Genomic DNA, 21,175 nt, shown 5'->3' on the forward strand with positions numbered 1-21,175 from the left:
AAATATATTTGAACAGAATTTTTTAAATTTTTATAATAATGTTTATGTTTTTACTGTTTTTAATCAAATAAATGTAGCCTTGGTGAGCATGAGAGTCTTCTTTTAAAAATATAGTAAAAAATCTTACCAACCCCTAACTTTTAAATTGTAGTCTACATGCACATTTTTTTTTTGCCTTTCCTTACATCTCGCCGTTTTTCTGTCTTTGGTTTTTAATGTGGCGTGTCACATTAAAACTTTGAAAAATGAATTTCGAGATCCCTGCATTGTTCCTGTTGCGCTCCATCTAGCCATTTTTGAACGCATCCCATGTGAACGCCTCGCATTAAGACACTCATCTGATTGGTGTCTAGTGGACACAAACCCTAATCCTAACCAACCAGTCGACTAGTCATTCAGATGACCCACAAATAGATGATTTTGAAAATATGTAGTTTTGCACAGCACATCAACATTGTTGGTCGATTCAGAGTGATTAAAGCGTTTAAAAAGTCAAAGTTCATTCGTCAAAGTTTTCCACAGACAATAATTCAGGTCATTTACTGCTTTAATCTCTCATCTAAGCCATTATGCTCGCAGTAACCATGTCCGCAGTGATCTTGCTGAGCTAGATTTGATTTGGAACATAGATGGCAGTTGATGCCCGAGCTGAACTCATCCGCCATGCGCATGGGCCGTGTCTGTCTCTGTTTACTTTTGCACTTGGCGAGTCCTAAATTCCTCTGCTCACCGCCGTCTCATATTTTATGCTCTGATTCTTATCATACTAGCTAAATATAACCACAGGATACACACCACCTCCACCATACTCGATTTTTGTATTATTTAACGATTGCCTTTTCCTCTCAGTTGTTTAAGGCAGACTTTTGTTTGATCACACACACACACACACACACACACACACACACACACACACACACACACGTACACACGGTAAGAAAGAGAGAAGATAGAACCCTTACAAAAAAGTACTGTATTGGTTCCATGGTACCAGACGGTAATATTATGGTCATTTTGAAATATCCCATGGTGCTGGATTTTATGTACTATTGTATTTGCATGGTACTTCCTAGAATATCATGGTACTACCATATCACATATCTAAAATACCATGGTACATGTTTAGAATACCTTGATACTACCACGATAAAATGTCTAAAATGCCATGGTAGTACATATGGTACATTTTAAAAGTCCATGTCAAATGTCAAGGAGGCCATGCATGGTACCATGCACAAAAAAAACAAGGTAGTACCATGGTCAATTTTTGAAAATATAGTAGTGCCATGTCCAAAATACCATCTTATGTCGAATGTCTAAAATTCCATAGTAGTACAATGATAAAATATTCAAAATACCATAGTAGTACCATGGTGCCATGTCCAAAATACCGTGGCAGTACCATGATAAAATGTCCAGAATGCAATGCATAGTGCCATGTCCAAAATACCATGGTAGTACCATGGTAAAATATCCAGAATGCCATGCATGGTACCATGTCCAAAATACTGTAGTAGATACCATAGTAGTAGCACGATGGGACCATGATCAAATGTCATGGCACAATGTGCAAAATACCATGGTATTATCCCATTTCATGGTACTTATGCTCAAAATACCATGGTACATTTTTGTAAGTGAAAGAAAGATAGAAAAGAACTGCGACAGTACCATGGCAACACCATAGTACTTTGATACTGAAATATTACCATACTAATTAAAATACTATGGTCTTACCATGATAGTTTTGTAAGTTTAGAGAGTGGATGTTTATATATTCCCAGACTTAAAATATAAGTAAGGTAAATGTGAACAAATCGCTAAAAGGCATTTTAATCATATACTGATTAATTTATTAAGTCTGTCAGGACGGTTTGTCCCAAACCGAGTCATGAAGTACATGAACTTGAAGAATGTCCCATTTTCTTTTTTTTCTTATTAAAACAATGAAAAAGGAAAGAAAAGAAAAAAAAAAGAAAATCTAGCATTGATAGACACACATTCAAACACTTCTTGCCAGAAACACGCACATAGTTTCCTTTAGATCGCGTACGTTTTCTCTCGCATCTAAAGGAAACGTTCCGAATGACAGCTTAGCACTTTAAGTACCACTTTAAAGTTGAGGTTGAGACCATTCGGTTTGTTCAAATGTACCAAACAAACAAACATATAAAATGTTAACGCAAGCAAATAACTGTATGTTCAAACATCCGTTCGATGCGAAGGACCGATCTGGAGTCAGACTGCGAAACGTGAACCGAACTGAGAGTTCTGACTCCGAGCCCGATCCCATTGCAGAAACTTCCGATCACAAGCGATGCTGAAACGTTACATGATATATATCCTTGATTTTCTTCTCGGTTGATAATAAAGACACAGGACTGGATGTGAATGCTTGCATACACTTTTGAATCAAGCGCTGTCCTGAGTTGCTCTGGTGGTTCTTGTTCATACTTCAAGGTTCTAGGATCCCATCCAGACCTAAAAACAAGGCAGTCCGAAGGAAATTACATGCTTGAACAGCAACCTTTCGGAAAAAAAAAAGGGAAGATACGAATTCTCAAATCTCTGTCCGTGCAAAACACGACCAGACGAGTGAGCGTTAAGCACGATAACGGTTCAAGCACTTCCTTTGCAGTTGCAATTCCAACGTCGGACAGAAAAAAGCTGAATGAAATATTGGTCGTTGCAGTGGCTTGGTCTTCCCTCTGTTTGACTGATATGCTTCATGTTAGACAGAGGTTAAGGAGTCCCGTCCCGGCTCCAGGCAACCCTCCAGTAAAGCCCCTGGCGAAAAATGAGGTTACCCACCATCTCTGATCTCAAAGGGGACAAAGCAATATTGCACTGCCTTTCCGACAGACGAACAAAAGCGGTGATAGAAAACAAACGAATAAACTAAAACAAAAGCAAACAACACAATCCATAATTAAGGCTGTTAAAAATATTGCAGAATATTTTGGCCCCTGTTTTGATACAGACTGCCACAACAGTCAAAAGTTCCCCCACTACATATCACTGCAAAATAAAGAGCAGGAAAGGGGAAAAAAAGATGTATAGAAAAGAAAAAAATATCCTCTTTGGAGAGATTTATTTGGTTTGGGAGTGCTTTAAAGGGAATCGTAAATATCTCTGAAAATAAAACAAAGCAAAAAAATCGGCTCCTGCGACGACGTTTTCATAATTATATTTTCGTGTTTTCAACGTGCACTTGTAAAACCTAAACGTATAGCAATCAGCGATTTCCATGTGGAACAGTGGCACTGGACGTCGCAATGCACCGTGGGATCCTTGCAGTCCTACAGCGGGTGCACCGGGGCCAATGAGAGAAGAGAAAGGGGTTTTAGGAGAAATGCGCCCCTCATCTCCTGGAGAGGGGAGTCAAAGCAAAGGCTCTCGCTGTTCTCCTTGAGCGAGACACAGGTCGAGAGCCAAAGTCCGCAAGTTTGGGGTGTTTCACCACTGTGTCTTGTGGCTGTCAGACTCACACCCACTCCTGCATGGAACGTTTACAGTACAGTATGTGCCGGGGCGTCCCCTTCCTCTTGAACTGAAAGACGGTGTAGATCAACACCAGCAGGCAGAGCGCCAGGACGCAGGGAATGACAATGGCGATGGCTTTGACCGTGCTGGGTTCACTGTCCAGTTTAATCACCACGTCCTCATCATCCGTCGGCTGCAGGTCGGGGTCGATGGGAGTGAGGTCGCATCCCATGAAGTCTTTCAGGATAGAGCGAGGGTAGCCCGGCTCCACCCGCAGCCTGTGGTTGTTGAACTTCCAGTATTCTTTACCCTTGTAGAAGTACGTGAAACCTGCAAAGCATCGACACAGGAGACATTTGTTAGATGGTTTTATATTTATATTGGATATTTAATTCATGCCCATTTCCACCTATTTGTACATTTTTTTCTACATTTGCAGACATGTAAATGTAATCTTTAGCAAATCTCAAATTGAATATCTATTTTTCATACATGGCATGATATTTTGATGCCTAAATTCAATTGTAGCATTGAAATGTATTGATTTGTTGAATGTATATTTTTAATATATATATATATATATATATATAGAGAGAGAGAGAGAGAGATTTGTATTAGGGCTGTCATTTAACACAAATGTTTGTAAACAAACTTTTATGTTAGATGTGATTAATCGATTGGACAGCACAATTTTTTTTATAATTTAATTCTAGATTTTTATTTCATATTAAGTAAAAAAAAATAATTATTTTATTTTTAATGGAATACATTGATTTTGGTTTTGTTAGTATTTGTAAAATCTAAAAATGTTTAGGTTTTATTTTGATATTTTTATTTTATTTAATAGTTTATAATTCTATATTTTTGTTAGTTTTTTTTATTTAAACATTTGTTTAATTCATTTTTCATATTTAGCATATAGCATTTTCACTTTCCTCTCAAAAGTTGATGAACCTATTCATTTTGCTACCATTATGATACACAATCTATTTAATTTAATGTAATTAATTTTTTTCCAAAACCACAAGTTCAGGTCTGCTGGCCTGGAATAGACGTTGAGCCAGGTTGCACCTGTGGGTGATGCAACTTCCAACCTGACATTTATCCTGATCCCATATCTCCCCAATAATTTCCTGTCACTCTTCCACTAAATCTGTTTAATAAAGATTCTAAATCCTTGACATAAAAATGTTCCATACTGGAACAGGGGCACAGTGTGATTTGAAAGACACTAAACCAAAGAGAAAGGATTATCGTAAGACCACTGTGTTACCGTAAAATCTATACTTGCAATAAAACAGGACTAGAGCTGAAAAAAAAAGCTGTCCTTTCCGATCTCCCCATGATCGGCTAGCCATGATGACACATAATTAGGGTCAATTTTCTCTACTCCGTCTCCCCCACAGAGGCCTTTTGGGTAACGTGCAGAGACAGGGCTGAAAGAAAGCCCACAATCACTTTCAAAGTGTGGTTAGCCAAACAATTTCCCTGGAATATCAATCCACCCTTCACGCTCAGATGATCGCCTGCATCCACGGGCAAACCTGGCACCGAGGCTGGGTACAGATGGCATGTGTGTGGCTGTCGACCTGCGGGCCTGCAGCTATGGACTGAACTTGTGCAAGACGTACCCAGCTCGAGAGCTCATACAGAGATTCACACTTGCCCTGAAATGCACAACCCTTTATAACTGAGTTCTTGTACAGAATGAATATAGGGCAGTGTAAATGAGAATTATACTGTTTTAAACTGGTTCATAATAGACAGAAAGATTCTGAATCATATGAATCATTATCAGATGCTGTGTTCTGCATGAGTTGTTTGTAGTTTATTATGCTTTTTTTTAAATACATTTTCAACTTTCTTTAGTGTGTAATGTTGCTGTTTTGCATGAAAAAGGTCTGGAAGGTTACAAAGCACAAGTCCACTCCAAAGGGAGTTATTCTCTATATTAGTGCACAGTGTTTCTGAACTCCCTGAAACACCTTGATTGTAGTCTTGAGTTTTCTTCACGTCACAATATTCCTCATTTAAATAATACGCAAAAAAGGGGCAAGGGCTGGTTGTGTTGTGTTTGTAGTGTGTTGAAACTAGCAGTTATGACAAAAGGAGTGACGTTTCGAAACAAGCTTGAAGCGGTTGACCAATCACAACACACTGGTCCAGCCAACCAATCAGAGGACATTGTGCTTTTCAGAAGGAGGGGCTTCCAGAACTGAACAGAGCGTTACTAACAGACTGGAAAGAGAGGTGCCGCCTGCAACAATGTAAAAATATTTTGAACATTGAAGCATGAAAACCTATTATAGTTAGGGTGACCAGACGTCCCGTTTTTCCCGGGACAGCCCCGTATTTCCACTCTAATTTTAGTGTCCCGACTTATTCTGAAAAAATCATGCTTTGTCCCTTATTTCATCGTTAATATATATATATTTTTTTTATATACAATAGGTTTCGTTTCCGAAAGGCTAAGTGAATATATATGTTACGTTCAAACCGTGTAGCGCGTCAACTTACTAAAGATCCAGTGATCCATGGATATTAACATGCAGCCAGGAATCGTGTTTCCTGACATTTATATGTGCATGATTTCGACACCAGGGAAATACATACAGCAAATTTGCCTGTGAATGCTTTATATAAATACAAAATAGGCAGGTCTAAATCCAGGTGATCACTTATCAATGTTATATATATCATCATATCGTCTAGAGACTTAAAACTTGTATAGTTTTTTGTCAGTGTTTATTTAAAAATGTCAAATTATACAGAATATACAGTGGTAAATATTTGATTGATGAGTTGTCACTGCAATATATAACAATACAATATATAGAGAATGATTTTACCACTAAATTCAGCATATTGACACAAAAAGGATAACTGCAAATCCACCTTTCACTGCCTGGAGTCCAGTTGTTTCTATGAATTGTAGCGATCTATTTGCTTCTCTGTTCTGTAGCTTTAGGTAGTCTGTAAAAATATTCCTCATATTTCTTGTCAAATCTAGTTGTACAGTCAGTCTCAAAGCTCTTTCCCGTTTTAGACGCGTTTTGTGTGTTTTTCCGCAGCATTCACACTTAAACCAATGCTGCCGCTCAGTCTTTTTGCCACTTGTGGGCGTAACCGCAGTCACTCCGGTCAACGGTGACGTCACGTGCATTCCCTCTATACGCATGCGTTCTGTATCTGTCCCGTATTCCACTCCGAGAAATCTGGTCACCCTAATTATAGTAGACCCCAAAAACAAAATCAAGACTTTATAGGTAACCTTTAAATTAGTTACCTCACCAGTCCTTATGTAAGTTTTTTATGTTTATATTCTTTGTTGGTTTTGGTTATTTTTTTAGCATGTCATTTTCTGATTTTTTTTCTCTGCCATTGCAACTTTTTCTTAACTGTTTTTTTGTCCCAAATTTAGGTCGTATCAATATACCTATTTTTTTTCTGACATTTTTGCCTTTTTTATTCCGAATATAGTGAAGAAACGGCAGGAATTTATGGAAAGATGACGTGGCCATGAGATGTTGCTAGCCGGATTCATTGAAAGCCTTGTTAAAAAAGGAACAACTTAAAACTTGATTGAATTTCATTAAAGATGACATTATAAAAGATGAAACATACCGTTAGCTTTGTCCACGAATGCTCCCTGTGGAGAATCTGGAACACCCTTCCATACTGTGATGGACTTGGGATAGCCAGGATCCATCGTTCTCATGTCTTCGTTATATCTCCAATACCTGCATACAGGTAAGTAGAGAAAGTTACACACACACACACACACACACACACACACACACACACACACACACACACACACACACACACACACACACACACACACACACACACACACACACACACACACGCTGTGCACATACCTATCTCCTTTGAAGAAGTAGGTCTTGGCTACGTCCTCCCACCAGACGGCTGTCTCTATACTCTGAGCTGGCATGCCGTTTCCAAACATTGAGATGTCCTGGGGGTAGCCAGGCTGTAGCATTGTGTCCTTGAACACCCAGAACTGCTTCCCTAGAAAAAGCACAAGAACAAAGGAGAAATCAGGGGATTACAGTGTTCAGCCCAGGGTACATTTTCACTGGGCCAAATGAGAGTGCTCAGTGATTTAGCTCAGTCAAAGGAAGAAAATGTAAATCATAGTTTCTATAAATTCTCTTTGACTTGCTGATTTGTTCAAGTATTGCTCCACTTACGGCTGGGGGATACGTTAAATTTGGACTATATATTGATTATAAATACTGGTGATTTTAATGCAGTTTTTAGTTGGCTATTAAACCTTTGTTATTGATTGCATTGTGATTTTTCCTGGGACTTGATTTTCCCATTTAGTGAATAACATTGAGAAAAATATGCCTTGATTGATTGTACTGTATTTACTGTAATGGCTGTTTGGCACAATACACATTTTACAGCCATGTGTAATATGTATAAATACTATTCCAGTAAAAATGTTTTACTCACTGATTGTTTTTCATTTACATTTTACTTTAAAATGTTTTAATACATTTGAATTTCTCTACGTTTTTAAAACAGTAGAGAATTACTAGCAATTATTAGTAAATATTACAGTAAGTACAGTATTAAGGCAAATACATACATATATATGCATATGCATGTATATATTTAAGAAATATTTGCATGTATATACTGTATATATATATGTATATATATATATATGTACATAATTTATATATTATATGTTAATATCAACATTTTTCTTAAATATATATGCATATTTGTGTATATATATATATATATATATATATATATATATATATATATATATATACACAAAATAATCATACACAGTACACACACATATATAATTTAAACACAAACTTTTATTTTGGGTGCGATTAATCATTGATCAGTGTATATATATAATGTCTATTAAGAATATTACCATGCAAATGATTGTTATTTTAATTGTATTTTTTTTATTTTAAATCAAAGTCAGTAGACAGATTATAGCATAATACTTTACAGTTTATATATATATAAAAATATATATATATATATATATATAATACAAGACATACATACATATATATCTCACACACACATACATATTCTGTATATGTGTCTGGAAAAACTTGAGTTTGAGAATGACCATAATCATATTTCCTGATAATTTGACACTGAGGTTATTGATAAGGAATCCCCAATATTTACATCATTTCCAGATAAATGTCTGCTTCAGCAAAACCAAACATTCAATTTCACAGCTCAGGCACTTCCTGTTTGCTTTTAATTACCGTGACCGGGCCTTTGACCGTATGTCTGCCACTGTTACTCAGACCTGACATGTTAATGCCTGACTTTAAGGTGTCAGTGTGGGTTACAGAGGTGCAGTGCTGACCCTCTGAGCTCAGGAAACCCTCTGTGATGCATGTCCACAGTGGACGGGGTTAAGGGTGTCCTGGTTTGTTTGGGGTCAGAGGAGGACAGGCCCGTCATTTTCTCTGGAAGAGGAAATTCCTGTCACGTCTCCTGGGTCTTTCTCATGACCCTCTCAGCGGGGTCAGCGTCTCTCTGGGCCAATCAGAACCCTCCGACAGTGAGTGCAAGAGAGCTCGAGTGTCTGTGTTTTGCCAGTGATTGTGTGAGTATGTGAAATTACGGGATGATTTTGTTGTAAATGTTGGCTTGAGGTCAATGCTATCCAGAGCAACACATTAAAAACTTCCAGATTTGGCCATGCTTTCTGACCCACTTAAATGCTGAGTGGTCAGTGTAAGTGATCCTCACTGTGTGCTGAAAAAATGTGTTTATTTGTTTCCACATGGACCACACACACTGTGTATGCAATACCCCATGGGAAGGAAAATCACAAACGTGATAACTTTATAATCTCAACCCAAACAGCCTCAATGTGAATTCAAACATTTCTCATCAAAACCATATTATCATCCGATTCACATTTATATACAGCCATTTTATTTGTATTTATTTATTTATTTATATTATTATTATTATACTACAGTTTATTTATATGATGTATTTGTTTATATATAAATTTATATATATATATATATATATATTGGTTTATATATGCATTTTTTTTAATTTACAGTCCTTGTGGTTTGAAATTAGCTCTATATCCTTACTATGTAGAATGTCAAATATTGTCTAATATGTGTCTCATGTCTTTCTCATGTTAAAGAGAAAACTATTGATTTTGCTACCTATTGATGCATTTCTGCCTCAGAGCAAAAAAACTAACTAAATGTAAATATTTCTTACAATTGTAAGAATTTTATGAGAAAAATCTGGGACAAAGTTTATCCAGAAAGCTTGCGCAATCACACAGCCAAACACAGAAACAACTGGTACATGTTCCTCCATCCATAATTCAATCCATCCCTCTCTTTTCCCTTGCTCTCTGTGAGGTGTACAGGCAAATACATAATTACAATGGCAGGCATGGTGGGCTAAAAAGGTTTATTAAGCTCTCAGAACATGGGAGACCATTTGTCTAGTTGTCGAGGAACAGAAGCGTGTGGAAAACTGCTGTGTTTGTGTAGGTGTGTGTGTGTATTTGTCATTATCTCATTTCGCCCAGCCTCTTCTTTTCCTCTCTCTCTCTCTTTCTCTCTCTCTCTCTCTCTCTTTCATCGCTCTCTCTCTCTCTCTCTCTCTCTCTAAAAAATATACACATTTTGTAGAGCCTAATAGTGTCATAGGCTAGTGATACAGACACAACTGAACATACATAAATAAAAAAAGTCAAAAGTGAATATTTATATTGTTTACACATTGTTCACTTTTGATTCAACGTATTGAGAAAATGAAGCCTAGTTTCGTTTGCTTGTGAAATAAAGTCCATTAAGCACACTAAAAACATTCAATAAAAAACAATTAAGGCATTATGACTTGACAATTTTAAATAATATGCAATTTTATTTGCATTACACTTATAAGAATGGGTCTCATATTTGTGCATGTTTTGTTTAAAATAATACATACATTTCTTTATATTATACAATAATTTAAACAATATATAATAACATAAAATATATCTATTGTAAAATTATAGATGATATTACAATTATTAATAATGTAGTAGTACTAATAATAATTATTATACTATTTATGATATAATAATAAAATAATAATTATATGTATATAATTATTTATATAATAATAATATAATATAAAAATATAATTAATAACAAAAAATAATTGTATTATGACTATTAGTATTATTTTTATTATTATAAATAAATAGTGTAACATTTGTACACTATTATTATTATTATTAGTAGTAGTAGTAATTGAGCCCCTAATGAGATATATACTAAGAAATAAAATGTGCCTAATTGTCAGAAAAATTGTCACAATGCAAAAAATCTTAAGGCAGCAGCTATTTGCACTAGTTGTTAGATGCTATTTATACTCAGTGCAAATAGCGGCAGATACAATTTGCTCATCAGTGGATTGTATTATAGGCCTGTTATAAAACAGTATGCAATAATAATAATATATTCCGTGTACAGAATTATATTTATTAAAATCATTTCTCCCTAAATCATCCCTTAAAGCTACTCCTAACAATACCCGTAAAACACTTCATTCCCACTATTCAATACCCATTACACACTTCATTTTCTTATTTTTTATTTAAAATAAATGCCTGATATGTGATGGGAAAATGTAGAGGAGTTCGGAAAAGGCGGATTCAAACTCAATGGTGGGTGGAGTTAGTGTAAATAGCCTCAACAAGCTGGGCTATTTGCACTTGGTGTAAAAGATATTCCGAAATCGTAATCTTAAAAATAAGCTTTATTTTCGTTAAGCAAAATATGAAATACAAAAAAATATATATAAAATGCACGTCTTTTCCTTTTTTAATTTTGTGTAAAATATGACCCGTGCTCTTGAAAGGCTTCGGAGATTCGCTCTTACACACATGCATTCCCCAGTATTCACTAGCTGAACCCCTAATGTTGTTATATTTAGAGGCAAACTGCCTCCCTTTCCAGCAAGTCAGAAAACCGGCGTGGATAAACCCAGTGAGAGCCCTACAGCAGTTGACCTCTCTGTAGAAACCAGGTTAAGTCTCATCTTCACGCTGTTCCCTCACTATCCCTGAACTCAACTCGCCTCTTACGCTCATAAACAAACTGCGCCGAGGGACGTTGATCTGATGTGGAGAAATCTTACCTTTGAAAAACACAAATTTGCCCTTGCTGTTCTCATAGACGGCGTCAATCTTGGGTGGCAGACCCCTCCAGAAGACATTGATGAGCATGGGGTAACCGGGCATCACGGCATTATCCCTGACCCTCCAAAACCAGTGGTCCTTCATAGAGGGAAGATGATTGAAAGAGAAAAAAACACATAAAGAAACATTATTTGCATGGCATGTTTCGGGGTTTACAGCTCCAGATGGATCCTATAAAACCCTGCATGTTGTGTTTTTGGAGCACAGAGTGGTCAATACAAGGCTTTAGAGGTTTTCTAAGAGGCTTTGTCTGGTAAACAGCAGCTATTCTGTCATTGTTTTTGGGGGCGGAAAAGTATATTTTATTAAATCAAACCCAAACAGGCATCTTCCTACTTCCTGTGTGCGGCCACAGCTGCGCTCACTTCCAGCTTCGGAAAAACCCCTGTCACACATCTACAGCTTTGATGTCTCCAAAGCTTGTTTAAATGTTGGTGACAAAACAGACAATACCTCCGTCATCACCGTAACAATCGTTGCCTCCTGGGGAGCTCCTACTTCTGAGTCCAGAAATCAAAATAACGTGGAGACGTGCGTTCAAGTGAATAGAAACTGGGCATTTTCATATTTCTCTGTTTAACAGTTCCCATCAGATGCAGGAGGCTCTTTACTTTAGTCCTATAGTGAAGAGCAAATGATGCACATTAGGTGTGTAATTGATGATCATCTGTGTTTTTATCACTCTGCCACAGAGGATGATGGGAAATCAAGCCTGTCGCCTCATAAACTGGATAAACAAGTAGCATATTCTGCCAGGCTTTATCTCTATTTGCTCCAAACCTGTAGGAATTTTTTGTTCCGTTGAATGTATAATATTTAATCTTAAATAGTATTTAAATTGATATATATATATATATATATATTAATGGAATTAAACGCAACACATCATTTGGGATGTGAAGGAAATGATTTTGTGCTGGAAATGCATGACTTGTGGAGCCTATATATAGTACTTTTTAAACTAGAGAGAGTGTGAAAAGTGTGTAACTTTAATGATACTATGAATGTGTAATCAGTTTCTTTTCCATTATGTGACACTATACACGACTGCACAAACACTCTGGGAACTGCCATCCGCCCACAGCAGTCAGCAGGAGTCTTTAGGGAGTGAAAGTGGTATTCTGTGTCCTTGGAGAAAATACTGTAACTGAAAATGTATTGTACAGATAAATCAAAGCCATTTTGGTCATTACCAAAAATTACCATTTGGTGTTTACTAATCAGATATCACTGATGCTTTGGCTTGTATTTTGGGTTAGTGGTTTGGACAAACCCAAATTAAACTTTGGTGTGTATCTTGTCGCATACCGTTTGTGCTAAAGACTTCAATGATAGCTAGCAAACTAGCAATCACATACCAACATGCTAACAGTGAATGGCTGCCCACTTTTCTGGATGTGTGTGTCCACGGTTTGCAGTGTGTGTGTGTGTGTGTGTGTGTGTATGTTCACTGCTAATGTGTGTGCTCTAACTTGGATGGATTAAACACAGAGGCCTTCATTTCACTTCACATTAGCAACTGCATAGAAACACAAAGACATCATTGTGGCATTTTTTCTTTGCTTCTATATAAACTCCTACTTTTTCTCATCCTCCTCTTCGATCACAAAACCAGACAAAGACAAACAAATTCAACTGGCACTATGTAATCACAGGAAGGCCCAAACAGACAACAGTGACCTATGCCTCCCTGGAGGCACCACATTCATCTGCGTTTCATTATTGTTTGGCTACGAGAGAAGACACGCTGTTGTGTGTGTGTGCTCAGCTCCATACAGCCTGAATGAGTGAAAATGACAGGCCACGGGACACGTTGCATACAGTAGCTTCAGAATTAAAATAGAAAGAAAAAATGTAGGGCTGGGCTTGATTTTGACTGTTGGGAATTGATTGGATGGTTGTGGTTTGCTATTGGTCGAGTGACAGGTTGCCCCGCCCTCATGCCAGTGAACACATCATCAGAGAAGAGAAGAGATGTCGCTGCAAGAAGTTATTTTGATTGAAGATTAAGAGGGCTCATGAATAATAATAAAAAAAAATGATGTGCACAGATAAATCATTTATAATATGAATTGTGATTTTTGATTTCATGGTGACTTTAAGTTAGCCTTCTAGGGGTTCTCAGCCTTTCTTATTCATTAAGGGCTGCCTAAATTATTTGCTATAGTTCTTGTTACTTACAAATTCTAAACAGTAAATGTTAAATAGTCAAACATTTGGTCAGTTCTGTGCAGTATTTTGCATCTGTGAGATTTTAAAATGTAGGCTTAAAACGAGGGGTTGCATGAATTTTGGAGCTTAAAAAATGGGTCACCGACCAAAAAGGATTTATGTTTTATTCTATAAGAAAGAGTGCCTTATGTGACCCTCCGTTCCTCATTTTTAGGAACAGTCACTCTCAGAGAGACCATTATCTGGTACAAGTTGGACTGTCTTCAATTTAAAATACCTTGAATTTATCTGTGTAACATGGAGGAGTAAAATGTTAAATATAATATTGTAGTACAGGAAGCAGCGGTAGGATTGGACTGTTCAATTATTAGGATCCGAGGCTCAGAACTTCTTGTGAAATCAGAACGGTTTAGTCTAGAGTCCTTCATATAGAGAGCTGGAATTGGGGGAAATTGTGTTTAAGTTATGATATAAGTTTCATATATTTAACTTTTCCTGTAGCTCAAACAGTTTAGAGTTGGTGCTTGCAACACCAAGGTAATGGATTCGATTCCCGAGGAAAGCAAGAATCAATAAGAATGTAAATGTGTAGCTTGAAATGCATTGTAAGTCGCTTTGGATAAAGTCTCTGGCAAATGCATAAATGTATATAAGTTTGAAACAATATGAGGGTCAAAAACTACAGTAATGACAGAAATTTCATTTTTGGATGAACGTTAATCAGACTTAAATCAGTGTAATATATAATTCAAATTGTCTTTAATTATTAATGGAATGATTAACGAACCAGAATTCATATTTCATATCATAATTCATATCTCATATTGCCTAACCCTAGGGAAATCTATCAATGACATTTTATTTGATTTCACTAATATTTGAATTTGTCTGATTTTTCAGGACAAAACCGTAAGTTAAGAGCTCAGCATTAGGATGTGAATACGGATTCCACACTCATGTGGCGAGTGAGGTTTAGCCAGTTCAAATGAAGCCCACCGTAACAGCCAGCCAAGGCTGAACACAGGGCTGCGTGCAGGGAGATGGAGGGATGAGAGATGCATGGGAAAGATGAAAGCAGCACAAGCAGCGTGTTGCTGGGCAGGTTGAGAGCTTGCTGCTGGGAGATCGGCCTCTATCTCTCTGCCTCTCACTGTTTCACAGATCCTTCACCGGACTGTGAAAATCTCCTCATAGGACTGGAGACTGGACTCAAGAGATCTGTCACCGGGCACAGACTGAAACCAGCGCTCAGGAGACGAGCGGTCAGTGGAGTGAGACACACTCTCCTACACAAACACACATACTTACAGAGAGAGAGAGAGAGTGGAGGAGGGAACGGACTGTTTATATTACTGGAGAAATGAACAAAGTGTGCTTTTATTTACATTGGCAGAGATTGTACGTACAGGGTATAGACTTTAATTTTGACATTAAAAAAGGCTTATTCAATTTGTTTTTTATTGTATATTTATAATAAATAAAATATATAATTTATTTGATATATATATATAGTCAGGCATTATATAATTTGCAATATTTTATATATATATATATATATATATATATATATATATTATTGCATTATTTTATAAACTTTAATTTATAGACTTTCATTTTGAGCTTATTTTTAAAATGTAAGAAATAAAAGCTTATTAAATATTATATTTAAATTGTATATTTATTATAAATAAAATATATTAAATATTTTATCTATGAATCATGCATTATATAATATGCATTATTTAATATACATTTTTAGTGCATTCTTTTATAAACTTTAATGTACAAACTTTCACTTTGACATTTAAAAAAGCTTATTTTTAAGATTTAAGTATTTTTTTATAAAATAAAATATATGAAATATTTTATGCATTTGTTTATTTATCATGCAATATATAACATTTATTATTTAATATATGTATTATTTGTATTGCATTATTTAAAAAGGTCAAACAATCTAGATAATCTAGTTTTCCTGTAGGTCAGTGATATATTTATAGATTTGATTATATATATATGACACCGATACTAAACACATTTAGTCTATTAAGATATTTAATCACCATTAAGAAATTAATTAATAAGCATATCATTTTTTACATACAATTATATTAATTATATATTATTATATTGACGTAGTAATTGTTTTCAAGTGGTTGAAAGAAATTATCTGGTATCAAACTTTTCCTGATGATTATGGATCTGTCCGTGTATTTCTGTAGTCTACAGTTAAATATATTGTAGACCTCCTCATCTTTCAACCAATCAGGTCTTCCGTCCACAAGCGTGTTCCGCCGACGTGAGGAAGCTTACACAGATATTACTGTGACAGACTTTGAGCGTTTTACTGCAACAGAAATATGCTTGTGTTATTGTCTAACCGCGATGATAGACTACTCCAGTGTGCGAGAGAGCGAGCAACTGAGTGAGGAAATGTAACAGCATTCATGATAGATTTTGTTTTCCCAGAGGCGTCTGCTGTGGAACTGGGAGTGGAGACCAAGTGACAAGATTAGAGCCCAACAAAAACCCTCTTCAAGTGGAATAAATCTACACGTCAGTATGAGTTTGGCAATTCAGAAAAAAAAAAAACTTTCTGTAAAGTCCTGAAAAATGAATTCCATCTATTTTTAAACAGAGAAAAATACACACACAACAAAAACACTGGCTGTGTGTTAAGTGAAAGCACAGTCCATCTTTGCTGTGGCCTTCAGAGACGCACACAGATCAGAGAGCTACAACACGACTATTGGGTTCAGTCTCTATTCATATGCGTCTCCTCAAGATCCGTTAGTGAGATGGGATGGCATGCTATGCTTTCAGAGAGAATCAACATTTTCAAGAGTTTCCATTGTTAATCTGTTAAAGTTTTATCTTCTGCAAACCTCTTTTGGTGCCCCTGTGTGCAGTTAGTGGACATCAATTCGTAACTTCTCTTTGTTTGTTCTGATTTCAGTTTGTAGACTTTGACAGTCATGGATTTTGGAGTCATCACCTTTCTGAAAGCCTACTGAGAACATGAGCTACAAGTAAAAAAAAAAAGTTATAAATCTTATATTCTAAAAAAGATTTCATACTACGTATATATCTTTCATACATTATATTTTATTATATTTATATTGTAGTGTGCATATATATATATATATATATATATATATATATACAGTAAAACATTATGTAAACAATGTATGTATTTATTTACCATTCAAAAGTAAACTATTTTAATATATTCTATAATTCATTCATGTGACTTAAGCAGAATTTTCAGCATCATCCCTCCAGTCTTCAGTGCCACATGATCCTTCAGAAATCATTCTAATATGATGATTTGCTGCTCAAGAAACATTTCTTATTATTATGAAGTTTAAAATCAGTTGTTCTGCTTTCTCATGATTCTTTAAAGAATAGAAAGTTCAAGAAACAAGGAAAGTTCAACTTTTATCACCAAGTTAAATATCTTTACTGTCACTTTTAATCAATTTAATGTATCAATTTAATATGTATTGCTGAGTAAAAGTATTAATTTCATTAAAAAAAATCATGACAATGACATGGCAATATGATAATGATATGCAAATCTATAAATATTATTAATACCAGAGTGCGAATTACCCCACAATAACTGGGGGGTACTGCCCCTTCACTTCTTATATGACCATCATGGTCCACTACCATATCAATCCCCACCGTGATCACCAAGTGCAACATGTGTTGTGCAACACACATACAAGGTCTAAACATGCGACAAACTGATAATCAGTAGGCTACAGAATATCTCATTGTTATTATATATCCAAAAAATAACTGTTTTGATCAACTCCCAAAAGTTAGAAGTTAAGTGCACTGAAATACCATTCTAATTACTAGTAAAAGTAATACCTTTTCAAGAAGCCTATTGCCTATTTCATGAAATATTGATTTGGTTTATTTTTAGATTTCATAAGACCTGGAGGTAAGACCCAACCCTCTCATATACTGTATAAACAGAAACCAATTTTCCATTGTAGTCTATGGTAGTCAGTGTCAAATCAACACAATCTTTAATGTGATTAAGGAGCATACTATGAATCACCATACTACCACCTGGGGTGGTAAAGGGGTGGCATGAGGTTTCAGGAAGGGGGCCATGGACATTATTCATAATTTAAAATGCTACGGTTTTCATTGAATGTGTTTTGTTCTCTATACTACATTACACGGAGGGGGAGTCAAATCAGAGATGTAGCTGGGTTTTTGGATGGTGAGGGTCTTAATTTGTGAATTGTGGACCCTTTCTCTTTGTAATCACTATCAACAATCTGTGTTGTCTATAATTAAATTGTACTTTGTGAAAAAGCAATTCTTGGGGGTTTGCACCCCAGGAGATTTAAAAAAAAAAGACCCCTCAAATGATGTCTTCTAGTGAGTTATGAGGAAATATGAACAGATTTAGTCATAGGACAAACACACACACAGTTCGATCGCGACCGCGCCTCTCTCTCTCTCTCTCTCTCTCTCTCTCTCTCTCTCTCACACACAGTTCGATCGCGCCCGCGCCTCTCTCTCTCTCTCTCTCTCTCTCTCTCTGACACACACACACACAGTTCCATCGCGCCCACGCCTCTAATACACTAATAATGTTGTTTGTAGCTCCGCCCCTGATTTTACCTCACCACAATGTAAAGCTTGATTTAAATTGAGAATTATCTTGCTACCCAACCTTGCTAACTAACCTTGGTAACTAAGGTCCACTTAACTAGCCTCAATGGGTAAGTAGCAGGTAAGTAGCCGGTAATTCAATGTATGAAGACGTGACATGAGCAATGAAAGAACAAAACACGTTAATAAATGAAGGTTGTAAAATCAACAAGCTAGACGTCAGCTAGCAACTTACATTTATCCATGCACGTCAGCAGCAAACCGTTCTCTATCTCCGTTGCTTCTAGTCACGTGGTTAAAAATGGTACGGTCCACAATAGAGGTGTCTGAAATCGCTTTACATTAAAATGTTCCTACAGTGAAAATAGGAGTTGACTTGTAGCCTATTGTAACTCTAATTATATTTTTTCACAATATCAGAAAAATTATCTGACCCCCCCAAAACTGATATTTCTGTCCCTTTGGGAGGTACTGGGTCTTCATTGGGGGGTATAGTACCCCCCAGTACCCCCTGTAATTCGAACTATGATTAATACTAATGTTTTGTTGATGTACTTCAATACTGATCCTAAAGAAAAACACTCAAGTAGTTTGATTATGATATGTAAGTACATGACGTTATTCGAAAAATCTGTTCCCTACATGGTATGTAGAACTAAACAGTTTAGTTGATCTGCTTTCCATGAGCCTCTCTTTCTCTTTTTCCAGTGGTGAGGTTCAAGCTTTCATTAGTAGGGTCAGAGCCTGATAATCCACACCCTGTCATCCACACAGTGATTGCTAACACTCAGCTCTTTTGATACACTGAACTATCACACTAGAGCTTTAAGGATTCATTGAAGGCAGCTCTCAGGTTCAGCGAGCAAAGAAAAGCTCATTGGCTCTGACTAATAGGTCACTTTCCTTCAGCACAAGCTCAAGAGAACAAAGAGAAAACACCCACACACTGAAGCGTTTTCTGTGGCCGCCACGTGTGTGTGTGTGTGTGTTTGTCAGCTGAGGCTTCCAGCGCTCTAAACACAGTGTTGAAGCAGCAGTTATGAGACCATACGCTTGAAATGAGCTAATTTGTGTATGTTTTAGAAAGATACTGTATGTCTCATTCGTTTGCTTACCTTAAACACGAACATCTCTCTCCTGAGGATGGCAAGCGTGTTGAAGCCCCCGTCACAGATGTCTGGCTTAGCGTTCGGGTGCGCTGGTTTGTCGCCGGTCGGGATTCGGGGAGGCCGCGTCTGCCTGTCGTTTTTGCGAGGATCTACGGGAGGGTGCGAGCGGACGGGTGGGACCGTCGGTAGAGGTCTCGTGGGCTGAGAAAGTTTATCTGGAGGTCCTGAAGGAAAAGAGAGATAGAGATGAGGGTCATCAAACACCAAATGTTTTCTAGTTTTTAGTAGTGTTTGTAGCCAAAAACCTCCTTATAAACGACAAAATTTGGTCTTATAAGAAGTATTTAGACCCCAAATTAATGTGCTATTTTGCTTGTCATGGCTTGCTAATGTACTATTTTACTTGCCGGAATTATTAACAATATTACATTTAGTGATTCATTGAATATTGTGTTTTATCATAACGCCGTTTTATAAAAGTTTAAGAGGCTAAATGCCATGTGTACAAATACCCCTCTGGGACTCACTGAACACCGCTAGTAGTTTGTTTATCATATTTCGGTTGACGCTTTTATAAAGACATATAACAAAATTATTTAACAAATATTTAAATTCAATATAAAATAAATGAATAAAATAAATAAATAATAAAATGTATATGATTCACTAAATGATTTATTTTTATTTTTCATGAATATTAATTAAAAATAATAGTATTATTATAAATGTTATATTCTAAAAACAATTCATTTATATATTTTTCTTAATTATATTTAATTATATTTATATTCACTGAAAAAAATATTGTAGGTTTAACTTAAAATTGTAATGCAACCAGGTAACTTACTTTTTTGAGTTCATTGACATTAAAACACTTTTTTAATACAATAAAGTTTTTTTAATAATAAATAGAATGTGTTTAATAAATAAAAACTCAAAATAGTATGTTATCTGAACCACATTAATTATCCAAGTTGATTTGACAAAAGATAAATGTTGTGATAACAAATCATGAAAATAATTTTTTGGTGTTGTAGTATATATTACAATTATTTCATCAAACAATATATTTCATTAGCCCAACTTTAGTTCAGTTTATTATAAAAATGTATTACTATTTTGAATGGTCATAGACATGGTCATCCAACAATTGTTTTTAACATTAAAAATGTAATTAAAAATTAAAAAGATTAGATTTTAAATAATGTCTAAAATAGATTTAATATTTTATTATTAAATAATACATTTATTATTATTTAAATCTAAAATATATCAAATTTTATTTGTATTGGTGTATATATTTTTTATCATGCATTGCATAATATATAACATTTATTATTGAATATATATGTATTTTTACTGTATGCATATTTTAAAAAATAAAGATAAAATAAGCTAGATAATATAGTTGACAGAATAATTGGTTTTATAATATTCATCTGGAGTGTTGGTATAATGTGCTCTCGCGTCAGTTATAAGCCAGCATACACCTCGATTATCTGTGGACTCATTATCACAGCTGACCCGC

The 21,175-nt window shown here is 35.7% G+C and overlaps 1 protein-coding gene across 3 annotated transcripts in view; it reads right to left on the reverse strand.

The window, feature by feature from the left end:
* Positions 1 to 1,830: 1,830 nt before the first annotated feature.
* mmp16a (matrix metallopeptidase 16a (membrane-inserted)) overlaps positions 1,831 to 21,175 on the reverse strand; it is a 58,212-nt gene continuing 38,867 nt past the window's right edge. For all 3 annotated transcript variants that reach the window (XM_077245130.1, XM_077245128.1, XM_077245129.1), the window contains 5 exons: positions 19,654 to 19,871; positions 11,668 to 11,806; positions 7,365 to 7,515; positions 7,108 to 7,223; positions 1,831 to 3,813 (listed from right to left, as the gene is read on the reverse strand). In XM_077245130.1, coding sequence (XP_077101245.1) covers positions 3,485 to 3,813; positions 7,108 to 7,223; positions 7,365 to 7,515; positions 11,668 to 11,806; positions 19,654 to 19,871 — 953 coding nt within the window. In that variant the 3' untranslated portion in view covers positions 1,831 to 3,484. The remainder of the gene's footprint in view (positions 3,814 to 7,107; positions 7,224 to 7,364; positions 7,516 to 11,667; positions 11,807 to 19,653; positions 19,872 to 21,175) is intronic.

This window comes from Siphateles boraxobius, unplaced genomic scaffold (genome assembly GCF_051911475.1).
Source record: "Siphateles boraxobius isolate OS27281-9 unplaced genomic scaffold, OSU_SipBor_1 26, whole genome shotgun sequence".
Classification (NCBI taxonomy): domain Eukaryota; kingdom Metazoa; phylum Chordata; class Actinopteri; order Cypriniformes; family Leuciscidae; genus Siphateles; species Siphateles boraxobius.